This window comes from Scardinius erythrophthalmus, assembly GCF_964197995.2.
Source record: "Scardinius erythrophthalmus genome assembly, chromosome: 19".
Lineage (NCBI taxonomy): Eukaryota > Metazoa > Chordata > Actinopteri > Cypriniformes > Leuciscidae > Scardinius > Scardinius erythrophthalmus.
In genome coordinates, this window is record NC_138239.1 from 6,747,596 (window position 1) to 6,764,480 (window position 16,885).

General features: G+C 38.6%; 1 protein-coding gene across 2 annotated transcripts in view; it reads right to left on the reverse strand.

Annotated features, from left to right (window-relative positions):
• Positions 1–323: 323 nt before the first annotated feature.
• Positions 324–16,885, reverse strand: part of slc35f4 (solute carrier family 35 member F4) — a 37,551-nt gene continuing 20,989 nt past the window's right edge. Inside the window, exons 2-7 of one of the 2 annotated variants that reach the window (XM_081347368.1) lie at positions 11,605–11,905; positions 9,764–9,983; positions 5,964–6,089; positions 5,651–5,843; positions 4,106–4,195; positions 324–1,145 (exon numbers count right to left, since the gene is read on the reverse strand). In XM_081347368.1, coding sequence (XP_081203494.1) covers positions 904–1,145; positions 4,106–4,195; positions 5,651–5,843; positions 5,964–6,089; positions 9,764–9,983; positions 11,605–11,905 — 1,172 coding nt within the window. In that variant the 3' untranslated portion in view covers positions 324–903. Of the gene's footprint in view, positions 1,146–4,105; positions 4,196–5,650; positions 6,090–9,763; positions 9,984–11,604; positions 11,906–16,885 lie in introns of both variants that reach the window. The other variant, XM_081347367.1, reaches the window with a different exon arrangement.

A 16,885-nucleotide genomic window follows, 5' to 3' on the forward strand; every position in this document is an offset into this window, starting at 1 on the left:
AAATCGACCTGTGTATGGCTGTTACTGGAAGCCAATGATTATAGTTTATTAAGTTTTAAATATGGATATTTTTTCTTTGCTTCAGAAGGTCTTTATTAACCCACTGGAGCCGTATAGATTACTTTTATGATGGATGGATTTGCTTTTTTGGGCTTCAAAATCTAAGGTACCATTCACTCACATTATAAAGCTGGGAAGAGCCAGGGTATTATTAAATATTTTTTAATCTCTTCCATTCCAGACAGGGGATCCCCGAGCTCAGTGATTCAGGTAGTCTGTTTTAATATATTTGATATAAATTTTTATTGTTATTTTCATTTGTTATGCATGCTATTTTAAATTCCTATGCATCTGTTGGAAGTTATTTTGATTATTTTAATTACTTCTATAAAGCACTTTGAATTACAATTCTGTACGAAATGTGCTATATAAATAAACTAATAATATATCTCCGATTGTGTTTGGCTGAAAGAAGAAAGTCATAAACTCCTTGTTTATGGAACAGTTTACCCCTCATGTTAGATCTTGTGCCACCCTTGATGCATTTAAAACTCATTTAAAGGCTCAACTCTTCTCTCTTGCATTGGATTGAAATACAAATTTTTGTAATTGTTTTATACTTTGTTTTATAATCTTAGATTATATGTGCTGGGCTGTGTGTAAAGCACTTTGGCCAACGTGTGTTGTTTTTAAATGTGCTATATAAATAAATGTGATTGATTGATTGATTGATTGATTGATTGACTCCTAGGATGGCTTGAGGATGAGTAAATCATGGGCTAATTTTAATTTTTTGGGTGAACTAACCCTTAAAACACAATCAAACCGTTCTTTCTTTTTTCTCTAAGGCTGTCACGTGTTGGATCAATGCTGATGTCTGGCTACTCATTCACAGGTCAAAGGTCATGCCATGGGGATGGATACGGCCCCGTTGGCTCTGCTCCGGCTGCGCGTGTGGACGCTGGATTCGGTGAGCTCCTCGCCGTGCTCCTCCGTCTTCTTGTCGGCCAGGGTGGTGAGGAAGCGCAGGGTGACGGTGTCCCACTCCTCGGGGAGCAGCAGCAGAAGGAAGCCCAGGCAGATGATGCAGGTGGCAGCCAGACGCACCACGCTGAAGATCACCTCATGCTTCAGCACGTCGATGGCTGAACACAGAGGAACAAAAACAGCCATCTGCAAAAATCTACTCTTTGAATTCTTGTCAGTTTCATATGGTTTTGATCAACTTTTTAATAGCATTTAAATTTAATCTTAAATCTAATGTAAAATGATGAATAGTTTCAACTTTAGATCGGGTACAGCAAAAGCATGAACAAATAATAAATGATTTGTAAAGATGTATAAACAGTAGAAGTCTGCATACACACCACAAACAAAGAATACAATACAACACAAACAAACAATAACATATTTTCTTTACAATTTGAATACATGTGAACGTACACCTTTAAAAAACGATTTTATCTATATTTGTCAATTACCTTTATTTTTGTTAAATATCGTGTCTTTTGAGGTTTTATAGTGTATATGATATATGAACTGACATTTTTTTTACATTTATAGAAACGTATTGACCTCAACAAAGTTCTCTCTATGATATAATTTCCTATTTTATGCTTTTTTACCCCCTGGATGTTTATGCATATTGGTTGCACTACATTTGATTAGGTGGACTAAATGTTTTCAAATTAAATTTCTGGAAATCCTACTGGCTTTTTATTGTACAGTGTTTTGTTAGCAACTCCTATTAATTACTTGACTACATAAGAGTGAGTTTCTACAATTAAAATGTGAACTTGTGCCCACACTGTCTAAACAGTGTGTGAAACTTAATGACACTAGCAAAGTCCTCTCTGCCACGCAACCAATTAACTCCAGTGAAATAAAATTCATTACCGTTAATAAAGACATTTTCAGCATTAGTTGCTGATATTTTAGGGCGATTTCTCTTTAGATGAATAGCAATTGCCATCCAGTGCCAGTTTGCTGACTTCAAAATGCATGTGAACTTTTACAATTTGTGCTAATGAAGGCAAAAATTAAATCAAATTTACAGCCTCAGCTATGAAAATGTGAAATGGTTTATAACAATAAAATGTATCTATACATTCACATTTAGCACACAGTCAATCATAAGGAATGTAGCATACATAACAAATGAATCATACTATTTTATGCAAGTGAATCATTCTGAACAAAAGCCACACACGATTAAACACACTGACCTCGAAAGACTGTTTTTAAAGACAAGCATCATCTTAAAGCATTTACTGTCGCCATGGCAACCTCACCACCCATTTGTCATGGTGCAGGTGTTTGCTCTGAGTCAAGACACTCAGTTATAATAGAGTTTCATATTTTGTTTTAGGGGAGGGTGAGAGATTTGCTCTTCTGTATTTCAAGGGCGATTCTCACAAAAACCTGTTGTGGCGAGCAGGACGAGGTCGAGGGCCGTGGGAGGACGGCGCGAGATCGGTGGCGTAATTGTGATGAGCTACACCTGTGAGACGCACTGGTCTCGCATCTCTCACGGAGGAGCGGAGGCATAAAGGAGGAGCGACGACAGTGAAGAGCGAGAGAGGACAGGCCTGTGTTTTAGTTCATGTTTTGTTTCTGTTTGTGTTGCCAGCAGTCGTCCGTGAGGGGCTGCTGGCTTTTACTTTCATTTTTGTATTTGTGGATTTATTTATTAAAATATGTTGAATGTTCGCCGGTTCCCGCCTCCTTCTTCCCGTACCAACAAACCTCGTTACACTGGTGCCGAAACCCGGGAAGAGGGAGGGACACGCTGTCGGAGAGCCCTCGCTGCTGGGAGGAATCGCGGTGCTGAGGAGGTCGGGCAGCACGAGGGAGCGTCGGCCGCCGATTGCTGCCCGAGGCGATGGTGCTGGAGCGATGGAAGATCTGGTGGGACAGAGAGCTCGACACCGTGCTCCTGGATCGAGGAGGGGTGGCTGCCGTCAAGAGGGAGCGGAGGAGTCGCTCCCGTTCGCCGTGGGCCGGAGCCTGTTGCCGTCGGCCATGATGGGGGCGGAGCAGGGAACGGGAAACTCGCTGCCGGCTGCCCTCGAGAGGAGTCACCGCCGGCCGCCAGGAGGCGGAAGGGCGTCGAGCCGTCCCCCAACGAATGTCCAGTACCATCGCATGGCACCGCGAGTGACTCTCAGCTGGTTGAGGACCGAGCGGCAGTGTGTCCGGGAACCGGATCAAGAATTTTTTTTTTTCCTCTCTCCCCTCTCTCGTCTCTGTCGCTCCTCATGCTTCCGTCTCCTGTACTCTCGCCTCGTCTGTCCATACCCCCAGGTACCGCAGCCGCCGTGATCGGTCCCCCCGGGGAGGGGGGGAGGGGGAGTAGGCGCAGCCTCGGTGGTACCCCCCGGCCTGCGAGGGGCGATGGGGGTATGTGGCGAGCAGGACGAGGTCGAGGGCCGTGGGAGGACGGCGCGAGATCGGTGGCGTAATTGTGATGAGCTACACCTGTGAGACGCACCGGTCTCGCATCTCTCACGGAGGAGCGGAGGCATAAAGGAGGAGCGACGACAGTGAAGAGCGAGAGAGGACAGGCCTGTGTTTTAGTTCATGTTTTGTTTCTGTTTGTGTTGCCAGCAGTCGTCCGTGAGGGGCTGCTGGCTTTTACTTTCATTTTTGTATTTGTGGATTTATTTATTAAAATATGTTGAATGTTCGCCGGTTCCCGCCTCCTTCTTCCCGTACCAACAAACCTCGTTACACCTGTCATAAAAACAGTACTGTGCAAAAGTCTTCGGCACATTAGTATTTTCACCCAGAAAAAAAAGGGTTCTAAGACAGCTGTGTCAGTAGGAAATATCAGTTTACATTTCATCATATAAAGTGATCGAGTCTCTCGAGAAAATGTTGGATTAAACTGCTCAATTCTTATGGATTAGTTTTTACGATCTTTTTATGAACTTTTTGAAGCGTCAAAGTGGTAGTTGCGTAGCTGTCAATGGACCTTCATTTGTGTTCTGAAGATGAACGAAAGTCTTACTGAGAGTAACAACATGAGAGTGAGTAAATGATGACGGGATTTTCATATCTGGATTCGTATGTATATGTGTGTGGTGTACAGCAAAGACTCACGCACCTGCATTGCCTGGAACACTGAGTAACGTCCCGATGGATATGAGAATAGGATATGTGAGTACCACTCCTACATTGACCAGGATGTTAAATACTACAACAGAGAGAGAGAGTGAGAGAGAAATAAGAAACAGGAACTTTATGTAATCGATTGTTTGGTCATATAGAATTTTTTGTCATTCAGTCCTCTCCAAGTGGCTAAATACACAGAGAACATCACGTGATTTGAACGAGTGACAAAAGTTAATGGATATCATATTATCCTTAAAACACCCTAGAGCCACAGAGCTCCGGTTCAGCTCAAATATACAGTAAATATAAGTGGATCTGTTACTATCAAGCTTTACACATCTGATGCAGCACATATTGGATATCAAAGAAATGCTACTTCGAGGTGTAAACTGATGATTCTATCCTGATTTATCTTGCTTACTATGCACTTAAAGCACTCTTGGAAGGGTACGTAAGGGTTGTATTTGATCTACTACAACACTAACTCACATCTGAACATGCAGTGATCAAGTGGTAAACCATCAGCAGGATTTAACGCCAATATATGTATACAAACTTGTATACAAAACTAAAAGTTGGCATGAAATGGAAGTTGCGATAGCCTTTTCTGCCTTATGTAAATCCCTACATATATCCGAGATAAACAGCTTCTCGAACAAAAAAAGTGCAGGATGGGACTTGATTTTGTCCATCAGGAATTGATTGGTTTGGGTTTGCTATTGGTGGATCTCATGTGATTGACAGGTTGTCCCGCCATCATGTTGTCAAAATGATCCCATTCACACAGATCCGTGAAAATGACTAAAAACACCATCTTATGCAGCCAGGCCAGTAGATGGCGATGTCACTTTGTAAAGAAACACTGTGCTTCTATAGACTAAACACGCAATATGCATGTGCATGATGTCACCGGTTTCACAAATTTGCGTTTTTGTAGTTTACACGGAGACGATAATGGTATAGTTTTCAAAGACTTGCACTTTGAAACCCATTTAAACGGCCAAAATGCATAAAACGTTTTCCGTAAACTCGCATGTTATGTTTGGCAACAGTTCTTCTAACCCTAATTGATGGAGTGTGTAGCTTTTCATTTCTTAAACAACCATCTAGTAAGACACATCATGGCCATATTCCAGGATGACAATGTCAAGATTGGCTCAATCTGGTCAAATCAGGCTCAAATTGTGAAAGAATGGTTGTGAGGAGCATGAAGAGTCTTTGGGATGTGCTGGACACTTTACAGAGTGCTGGACTCTTGCATTGTCAATACAAGATCTTAACCAAAAATGATGCACCTCTTGATGGAAATAAATGTTGTGATGTTATTTCCATCAAGAGGTGCATCGATTTTTGGTCAAGATCTTGTATTGACAAATAATAACCACAAATATTTCATTGGATTATTGTAGATTACATATGTATTGTACAATGGACAATGTATTATTGCAGGTTAAATGTTGCTAAGATAAGATTGGTCAGTGATGTTTTTTTAGTTGGGGCTTAGTGAAGAATCAGTTATTTCCATAATTCATGTTACCTAGCCAAAGGCTGGCCACGCCACAGAGGTAACCCCAGGGCAAAGACGAGAGGGAACCCCAGTGCTCCACTTTGGTGAAGTACAGGATAAGCGGAACACAGGAGATGAAGATAAGATTGAAAAAGCCCATCGTGGAGAAGAAATGAGCAGCCTCTCCCAAATTGGCACTGCCGAGGAACATCTTAAACAGCACCTGGGTGATACAAAGAGGTTTTGCAGTAAAAGCTATCAATACTAAAGGAGTCTTAATGCTCGTCAAGGGTCTTCTGGGAATCAGTATTTTCAGCTGAGCAGGAAAACTATCTGGACTGACCTTGTAGAGAGCAGAAGTGGAGGCGGAGCCGACTGCCAAGGCCACACCCATAAAGGAATCCCCATGGAAACCATCAGCATACGCCATCATCACGATGCCTGTGATAGCCATAATGGCAGCCACAATCTAAAAGGAAAGATTACAAAGATATTATTAATCAATAAAGCCTTCGAAAAACAATTGAGGTTTTTACTAAAATAAACATCAGTGCACTCCAGGGTACGATTTTGATTTGCACTTGCCAGTTTCATATTTGAGTTGGATAGCTAAAAATATCCAAATGTTTTCTGGGAGTAATTAGCCTGAAATCCAGATCTAAAACATCAAAGCTTTTTTATACTTGAACGAGAATAAATTCTGATTGACTCACCATTTGTATCTGTTTTCTGTTAAAAAATCACTTATCCCTTCTCTATAATTGTCAAGCTCCAATTTCATGAATCATTTAATTTATCAACAGGTAGTGCTTCTAATGCAACTAATTTCAGCTCACTCACTGAAATAATGGCAATTTATTCATAGATCCAAATTATTGTGAGTATATGTAAAGGATAATGTAAAATGAGCCAGTCACTGTCACAAAATAAACCCTGACCGGGTGATCAGTCAGGACCCCAATGCAAAGCACACGTGACCCAAAAGCAGAGCCGGATTAACGCAAAGGCAAACTAGGCACGTGCCTAGGGCCCGATTGGCGGGATGGGGCCCAGACAGAGGGACAAAAAAAAAAAAAAAAAAAGTACAAATGTCCTATCTACAATTTATTTCAATATTTATTAATTCACTATAAATAGTGACGATGTTTATCTTAACCATAGACTGTTACATTACTGCAGTTAAACCAATTAATGTGTGCCGGCTTCTGAAAGTATGTGTAACGAACGCATCCATCAGATGCTGCGAGGCTAAAGCCTAATAAGCACACAAAGAAGCACAGCTCATAATGCAGGTGTGAGAGTTGTCGTCATCTATTTTGGAGTGATTGCAATGTATTCTAAATATAAACTTGTACTGTAGATCAGCGTCATTTCTGGAAAAATCATTCACCGCTTTATTACGAGTTTAAAAGAGCGCGAGCGTCATTAACGTGCCCAGACGCGACGCTTTGAATTTGCGCGTACAATGAATAACATCGCGTCGGGAGCTGACTAGTAAAAAAGCTACAAAATTAAAAGACAAGACGTCTGTATTCTAAGTTAAAAAGCCAACACACTACAACATTTTTAAATGTTTCAAATAGTCTAAAGGATCTCATATCTATGGGTCTATCTTCTAAATTCTGCTGATGATTAGATTCCTGACATTACGCCAATAATTTCACTTTATATATTTTTTTCTGCTCAGTATAGCGATCGTGTCTTTCTCTTCCACTTGATTTGTGTATAGCATATTTAAGGTAGCAATGCAATATAAAAGCACTTATGCTCATCTACTGAAGTGGGATTCTGGAACTGTGAATAAATTGAATAAAACAGCAAAATAACAACAACAACAATAACATCTTCATTAAACAAAAAAGAGATTACCGTAGATAAAGTTTGATTAATATGTACAGTACCGGTAAAAGTCTGGACCCATTACTATTTTTAATGTTTTTGAAAGAAGTTTATTATTATGCTCTACAAGCCTGCATTTATTTGATCAAAAATACAGAAAAAAATATATATGTGTTAAATATATAAAAAGTGATAGTGAAGACTTTTTTAAAACAACTCTTTAATAATCAAAAATCCTGAAAAAAAGTATCACAGGTTATAAAATAAATATTAAGCACCATTTCTAACATTTGATAATAAATCAGAATGATCACGTGGCACTAAATTCAGCTTTGCATCACAGAAATATAAAGTATAGTAAAATAGAAAACCATTATTTTAAATTTTAATAATATTTCACTTTATTATTTTTCTGTTTTTTTTTTATCAAATAAATCCAGGCTTGATGAGCATAAGAGACTTCTTTCAAAAACATTAAAAATAGTAATGTGTCCAAACTTATGTACTGTGTAAGTAAAAATATACTGCTTTTAAAATTAAATGTTGTATAAATAAAAAGGTTAGGAATCATATTTGTTTCAAGTGTTTTTTTTATTGGGGGTGGGGGGCCTCCAACATGAATTTTGCCTAGGGCCTCCTAATGTCTAGAACCGGCTCTGCCCAAAAGGGTTTATTTTGTGATAAAGCCGATCCTGCCAATTAAATGGCTACTCACCAAATAAAGTACATAGCAGTTTCTGCCAATCTCATGTTAATCTTGAGTACCTATAGAGTAGAATCCTTCATATCTCTGAAGAGTCTTTAGTTTTGTCAGATTTATAAAAGACAGATACGCTGTACCAAGTCTTTCCGAAAACAGCGGTACCGACGGCTTCCGTAACCCAAACTAGCATGTTGATGGACGTTGCTCTTGCTCTCGCTCTGGTTAATGTGTGTGTGCACGCACTTTTCCAGGAGAAGTGCCCATTCAAGCACTTCCGCCCTTTATGACGTCATACAGGGCCATACTCGAAAAAAACGTTCTGAATCTTGAAGGAGTGTATTTGGCACAGAAATACCTCATCATACGTCCAACTTGTTTTTTGAAACTTTGGCCATGTTTAGCAAGGGAATCCAACTCTTTAACAGTGTAAATAAGTCCGAATGCATGAAATAGCATTAGACATCCCCTTTAAAAGCAGTTAAGAAAAGAGCTGAGCTGAATTTGTGCCATCTAGTGGTTTAAAATAGAATAAAGTCAAATGCGCCTTTTACCCCGGTGTGCCTTTAACCCCATTTATTTACCCTATTTATTTATTGAAATAAGAATGAAATCCAAAATGACTTTATTCAGGCAAATTGAAGGATTAAAAGGCAAGAATTTAGAGGTTATCCCATTCAGTTCCTGAAATACAAATAAAAATGTCTATGTAAACATTATAGCGTCCTCTATGGCCAATTCTCATCAATTTTGGTATAGAAGTTCTTGTGGGCACCCTCTACTTGTATACAAAATATCATGATGATTCGCATTCCCATTGAAAAAATAGTCTGCTGAATTTTGATTGGCTTTTTGGAAGATTTTTTTTTACTGATTTCGTGAAGCATTTTAACCAAACACATTTCTTGCCAAATTTCAACTTCCTTGATTGCTGAGGTAGAAAGGTTGCTGAGGTAAAAACTGTGTTGATGCTTAGACCGCTAATTAGTAAACAGACATGAAATTCTGCAACTAGCTGAGTAATAGTCAGGTTTATTCCACCTTAGCCTGGCTCCGCCCTCCTACGTACTTCCGCTCAATTTCATTTTCCTTCAGTACTACGTCTGGGACTGCTGTATATTCTTAGGTTTCCAGAAACAAATTTTTTGTAGGACCAATCAGCGAATAGAGGGAGTGGCTGAGAACGATGACGTTGATGTGATCACACACATGACTAGCGTCGGCCAATAGTGAGCCTACGTGTGACGTACAACAAACAGACGCGCTGCTTTATCAAGACTCGAGGAACAGAGAGAAGGAAATGAATAGTGGAATAAAGTCATTTTTTTGTTTGTTTTTGCGCACAAAAAGTATTCTCGTCGCTTTATGAACTTTATAAAAGATAGACATCTTATTCTAAACATAATCCTCTGATCATTCGGACGACCACACGTTAGCGATTGGCTATGGCAGATCCTGAGTGACTCTGGGCAGATCCAATAGTTTTGAACTTTAACAGAGAACCCGCCTACAAGGAAGTAAACGCTTCTCAATGGAGCGAGGCCAGACTCTCTGTACAAATGAAATGTACGAGAGTCTGGTAGAACCAGGCTAATTCCACCTACCCGCACACCCATGAAACGATCTTTGAGGACAATCCACGACAAGAGGAAGACGAAGGCCTTGTGGCAGCAGTAGAGCGCCGAGACGTCAGTGGCGGTCAGTTTTCTCAGTGCTAACAGGTAAAGGTAGTTAGTCAGCGTCCACAAGATGGAGAAAGGCGCCGTTCTCTTCAGCAACACCTTCAGAGACATTCCATCCTCTCCAAACAACCGACTGCATTCCCTACATCATCAAATGAGAGGAAAATGTTTAGCTTACTTTGATAATGCTGCACATGGCAAGTACAAATGAACCGAACTCCAGGTCTATGGCATAAAGACTAATATATATATTAGCAAAATACAGTTAAAATACAAACATTACATTCTAAACCTAAAAACAACTAATTTCTTACTAATTTGCAGAGTTACTTTAACTAAGTTAGAAATTATTTGCAGAAATTAAAATGACTAAATTAAAAATGATAACAAGACTCGCTTATTGTCAGAATATGCTAAATGGAAATACTCGCGAGACATTCTAACATTTACAGACAAGGATATAACCATAAAATGCAAGTTATGTGCCGAGGAAAACACGTCACATGCATCTGTCAAAGCACGACAGGGCAAGATGCGTTATGCTTTTGTTTGAAGCACTTATAAATAACGCATTCTCATGTTTCAGATAACTTGGATCATGTACCATGAGCGTAGCAGTAAACTCTGTGTCCTCCCCTATTTTCCATATGCGTTTTGTCCATAAAAATGGGTTATTCAGTATTCACTACTGTAAAGCGATGTGACTGGCTGATGGTTTCCAGGGAACAGCACGCAAATATGGCTAATTCGTTGTTGATTATTTTCATTGACGATAATAATCGATTTTATCAATTAGTTGTTGCAGCCATACATTTTTGTATAAATCAAATCATACAATTCATACAAAATCTTGCATGTAAATATTTACAAAACTTGTAAAATATTACATTTTGGCGCTAGTCACTTTTTACATGGAATTACAATCAAAAGCAGACTGAGATTTTCTAACTTCAAAAAGGATCCAAAAAGATCATAAAAGTATCAATAAAGTGCTCCATGTAACTTGTTGTGGTCACACTTTAGTTTAAGGTCTAATTCTCACTATTAACTACGACTTTTGCCTAAATAAAGTCCTAATTACTGCTTATTAATAGGTAGTAAGGTTGTTAGGTTTAGGAATTGGGTAGGATCAGGGATGTAGAATATGGTCATGCAGAATAAAGAATTAATATGTGCTTTATAAGTACTAATAAACAGCCAATATCCTAGTAATATGCATGCTAATAAACAACTAGTAAATAGTGAGAATTGGACCCTAAACTAAACTGTTACACTTGTTGCTGTATTCCAAATCTTTTAAAGAATAAACAGAAATGTCATTAATTATTCACTGAAAATCTTGACACAAATATAGTAGAGATTTGTCTAAACTGTTTCTTGAGCAGACTTTTTTCAATGAACTGGACTGAATTGTTTCTACTAAGCCTTGCTTTAGGGCAGGGATGGGCAACTCTGGTCCTGGAGTGTCACTGTCCTGCAATGTCCAGCATTAGTGCTTCACCTGCAGGTAACTGACACTGTCCCTGTCCTGAGTTTAGCTCCATCCCCAATCATACATACCTAAAAGTTTAACCAAAATCTTCAGGAGAACTAGAAAATTACAATCCGATGTGTTAGGCTAGGCCTATAGAGCTAAACTGCAGGACAGTGCAGAGTTCCCCATACCTGCCCTAGGGGAACTGTCTCTCTAATAGGTGTACAGTAAAGTTGCCTGTCAGCTTCTGTTGTACTTCCTAACGTGATTTCATTCATTGAGACTTCACCTGAATTTCTGAATGGGTGTCTGTTTTTCTCTGGTAGTGGCCACGTGCCCAGAGTAGTAGAGCGGGAAGAAGAGAATGTTCCAGTTGGTGCTGAACCATGTGATGAAAAAGGGACAGGAGAAGGACTTGAACGTGAGCTGAACCACTTGTGTGGTGCCGACCCAGGACGAGGAGATGCACAGCACCACCAGTAAGCCCCCCAGCACCTTGAGCACTGTGTTGGCGCAGGTCTGATATGCGGTGGCTTCTCCACTGGTTTCACTGCCTGGAGTCTCTGCGTGTGATTCTGAGCCCTCCTCTCCTGCAACACAGAGATCAGTATTGCACCATTACAGCACACATTATACGTCCTTGCCTCATTATATCCCTGGTAATAAATCTGGATTATGAAATCCCTTGTGTTTTATATTTGCTCTGCAGCTCCAACTGTGCTTAACATAGTCCATTCACTGAGCATTCCCACCAGTGTTTTGTGAAGGGTATTTAAATATTAAGATAAAACGTTCTTAAAAGAACATTTATAGAACCTTCTTATAACATCAATATTTTATATGTGTTCTCATGATGCGGAGAGAAAACATTCTTAGAACAACATTCCTTATGATATTAATATTTGCTGAATGTTAACGTTAACGTTCTTACATTATTACAAATAAACATTCAAAGAATGTTATATTCTGAGAATGAAAAGTTAGGAGAACGTTGTACTAACATTGTCATAACATTTTAAATAACATTCTAATTACAACTAGAACACTGGATATTTTAACATTTTAGAAACATTGCAATTCACTGTTCCTAGAATGTTTTTAGATCATAAATTTGTCAGCTTTTAAATGTTTTAAGCGTTATAGTTTTTATAAAGGTGACTTTTCCCAGAAATGTAACATTTAAAAGTGTACTAAGAAATTAAATGGGTTGCACTTTATTTTACAGTACCTTTACTTACAGTGTACTTACCTAAAAAAGTACTGGGTAATATAAGATAACAATATGGCTTAAGGTTAGGTTTAGGGGTTGGTTCAGGGTTAGTACTTAGTTATTTCCCAGTTATTTTAATAGCTATAATGAGTACATAGTATGTACATGGGAAACAGGACTGTAAAATAAAGCGCTACCATTAAATGTTTTGTGTGTCTCAAGAATGTACTTGGCTGGTGATAAGAAGACTTTGGAGCGTGATGTAAATCAGGGTTCGAGGACCTAAGATCATAAAATTGTGCCTACATTCAACAGACCCCCTTGTTTGCATTGACATAAGAATGTTAGCATGCTAGCTAAATTCATTACCTTAGAATGCATTATTATGAAAAGCTTAGTCGTAATTTTGTTACGTGAGATCTGAACCCTGGTCCTTTTGCACAATGTGAGATGGGCTTCATACATCGTACACTATTAACAATACACGCTGGACCATTCTTTCCACAAAATTTTGCTAATGTGACCGCACCTTTACACATATAAAAAGAAGTAGGCTACTAATGTGAGTCCTCATGCAAGTCTACATCATATTACAATTGTTTACAATCCCTAACAAACATTTCTCAATACTTACAGTAGGTAATTTTCACACATTTCTCCTAACAAACTTTCATCTTGGCACAGCAGTAAATTTCTAATTCAAAATGCACTAAAACTACCAAAACATATCATACATGTGACATGTCTCAAATCAAGTCAAGTCATTCTTCCGTAACACTGGCAAAGTTTGTCAACCAACAAACACATTTTGTCACTCATAAAACATTTTTTGAGTTAAAAACACTAACAATAGGTAGCATTATACAATGTTTTCTTTTGTAAAATTTCTTCACGAAACAAGAATGACACTCTCTGCTGCTTATAATTCACTGCAGAATATTTCGCATGATCCATTAATTACAGTACAAAATTATTCCTAAGTTTTCCCCTTTTGTATAAATGGTAATGAAATTGAAAGACTAACACCTGTGCAGGTGTTCAGCTAAATCTAATCGTTCTGACAGTGTTTGATTTTTTAGATTTAGAACATACTTGTATATGGAATCCCAGCAGAAATGTAGCAAATTTCTGGATTATTTTGTATTATGTTTCGTAAATGTGTGCAAATTGGCCTGTAGGTACACAGTTTTGGTGCATGTTTGTGTTTGAGTGAGAAAATTAATGTAATTTCAATTTGACAGATGTCATTGAATGCATTTTGTGCCAAAGCAATGATAAATTATCCACAGTTTTGCTGACATTCACTGCTGTTGTGATCACTGTGTGAAGAGTTTTGAAAAAGTAACCTAAGAAATGAGAAATGGGTCCTAAATGATTGTTAAAAAAAACTCTGTAAACATTTCTTTAGGTGTAAAACTTTACTTAAACCTGTAATTGCACACTTTTAGAGTCTGAAAATCTCCCATTCAGTATTCAAAATCATCTCTCTAATACTGACTTTTCTTCATCTCTCCCTTGATCGACTATATGTTCGAGTTACTTTGTTTCTAACAATGCTTTGCCCAAAACCTGAAAACTATTCCTTTGTTACTCTGCAAACACTGGTATTTACGGCAGGAAATGCAAATATACTTAAAGTTTGTTGTACTTTCTTTCTTCTTTCTGGTCTTGCCTGCATTAGAGCGACAGTGTTCTGTTCCTGTCTTTTACTTGGTCAAATTTTGGAACACAGGACAGGCTATTTTTAGACGGGGTTAGGGAATGCTAATTATGTGCTTTGTTGACGTGATTTATTCATGAGAAATTCACCAACACTTCCTCGTGCAGCTGCCCCTGATGTTTCTCTGTGGTTCGTACGGATGTATTGATCAGACGCTGTCAGTGTCAGTTACCTGCAGGTGAAGCACTAATGCCGGACAGCGTTTAAAATCTGCCTACGTCGCACAGTCAAGCTCTGTCAAAAATAGCTTCACAGGGTCATGGAGAAGCACAGAGACCATTCACATATAGTGGGATATACATAGAAACTCAACACCACAGGGCGCCCACAAAAACATCGGCCAATCAGAAAACATCCCGTCTGTCATCAGTCATGACCTCCTTGATAGAAGCTGTACTGACAACATTACAACTCATGCTGAAGGATTTTTGTCACTAAACAGACACATAGATACTATTTTGCAAACATTAATGTTGCTTTTGAATGTTCTTTGAACCGTGACTTCAGTGTACCGTTACACCCCTAATGGATAGATAGATAGATAGATAGATAGATAGATAGATAGATAGATAGATAGATAGATAGATAGATAGATAGATAGATAGATAGATGGATAGATGGATGGATGGATGGATGGATGGATGGATGGGGAGAGAGAGAGAGAGAGAGAGAGAGAGAGAGAGTAGTGGTGAATGGGAGGTGATGGGATATTGAATAGAGGGGAAGAGCGCTAGTATCACACAGCCAAAATCTGCTGTAGACTCAGAGTGATCAATTTACACCAGACCAGGAATAAAAGATGACATGCGCTGGCCCATGGTCACTAGCTTGCAGTGTGCTGGGTCAGCAAGAATGTCTACACACACACACATACACACACACACACACAAAGCCACTTTGTTGTTGTGATCGTGCTATCAAGCCATGGATCTCACCCTGATTGAAATACAGGGGAAAAGCATTTATTACTGATCTTTTGCAAGTATTAGATTAATGTGTTTATGTCATTGGCATAACATGTTCAAAAAGAAATAAAAAATGGCGTTCACAGATGACTTGCAACATTAGTCCACCAAATCACCGTCATGTGGCGCAACATGCAGAGGCATGCAAAAAAAAAAAAGAACAAAACAGGAAATGCCATCATGACCCTCATGATTGTGTGCTCTATGGCCCTGTCACAAATGGCACACTTCATATGCACTTACAATGGCTGCTGTGTGCGCATGTCCTTTAAGTCCATTAGATCATAGGGGGTCCCATTTATCATTTTAGGTTTCAGAAGGGTGCTTGTGACAGTCTCTTAAAATATCTGATAATTTGACCTTTTATGACAAGGCAAAGTTAGTTCAGCCTATCAACATATCATGTGATGTGACTCTCTAAAATGTAATGACATTCTTTGAATAACATTTCATGAAATTTCATGAAATAAAAAAAAAACATTGAAAAGAGTTTTTTTTTTCATATAAAAGTTTTAGAAAAATACATATAAAGACTATAATATACATAAAGATTTCAAATTTGTAAACATTAGTTCAAATTTGTGTTCTAACTCTAAAACGACTGGACATACTTGAACTGATGGTATAAAGTACTTCCATGTGGTCGTTCTGTTGGCTTTTGAAAATCGAAGTATTCTGATCAACAGCATTAGGGAAAAGGCACTAGCTCAAGTCCTTGGATACTTCCATGAACGTAAACAAGACACTGACCCCATTTTGCATTATTGATTGTCATATGCCTCAACCTTCCAGACATAAAGGGATGTAAATTCAACCGTGTTTAAAAAGCCTATGAAATCCTGCAACACGCCAACATTCTGTTCAGGGAGAAGCCACACAACTGCATTAATATATTAGAAAGATGTACTTCAGATAAGAGCACCTTTGTCCTGTCTGATGATGAGCGATTCCAGATGTTTGCTGACATAGTTGCATCTAAACAACAACTCAACTCAAATTATGTCATTTTTAAAGAGAAAAAAACCCATACCTGTCAACTTTCCTAGGCATATTTTGGGCTGAAAAAAGGGCTCCCACAGTGTGCACCCACACTGACAGACTTTTTATATCCTGCGGATAGCTTGACTGGATGGCTTAACAACCTGCAGAAACCAACAATACCAGGGAACCGCAGGTCCAAGATGCGGAGGCACAGAAATGTCACATCAATGGCAAATCCCTGGTTTACCGCCCTACATATTTACACAGCACTGCACAAAATGCTATTGTTATTTTACAGCTATTTTAAAGATTCAAAAGCATAATTTTACAACAAGGCATTTGGTGGAGGGATCGCTAATATACACTGACTTATGATGAGCAGTTTAGCTGTTGACATATCTCAAGCAGTGACTCTAAAACTAATACACTGTATTTTTTTTAATTATTACTTTATTAGTTCATACTTTAAAAGGAACAGGAATCGTTTACACCCAAATAATTAAAATTTTGACTTGATTTTTTCACCCACGTCAGTACAAAAAAATTAACCACAATAAAAGGGATAGTTTACCCAAAAAGGACAATTCTGTCATTAATTACTCACCCTCATGTCGTTTTTAAACCTGTAAGACTTTCGTTAAGACTTTCGACAAATTAAGATCTTTTTGATGAAATATGAGAGCTTTCTGTCCCT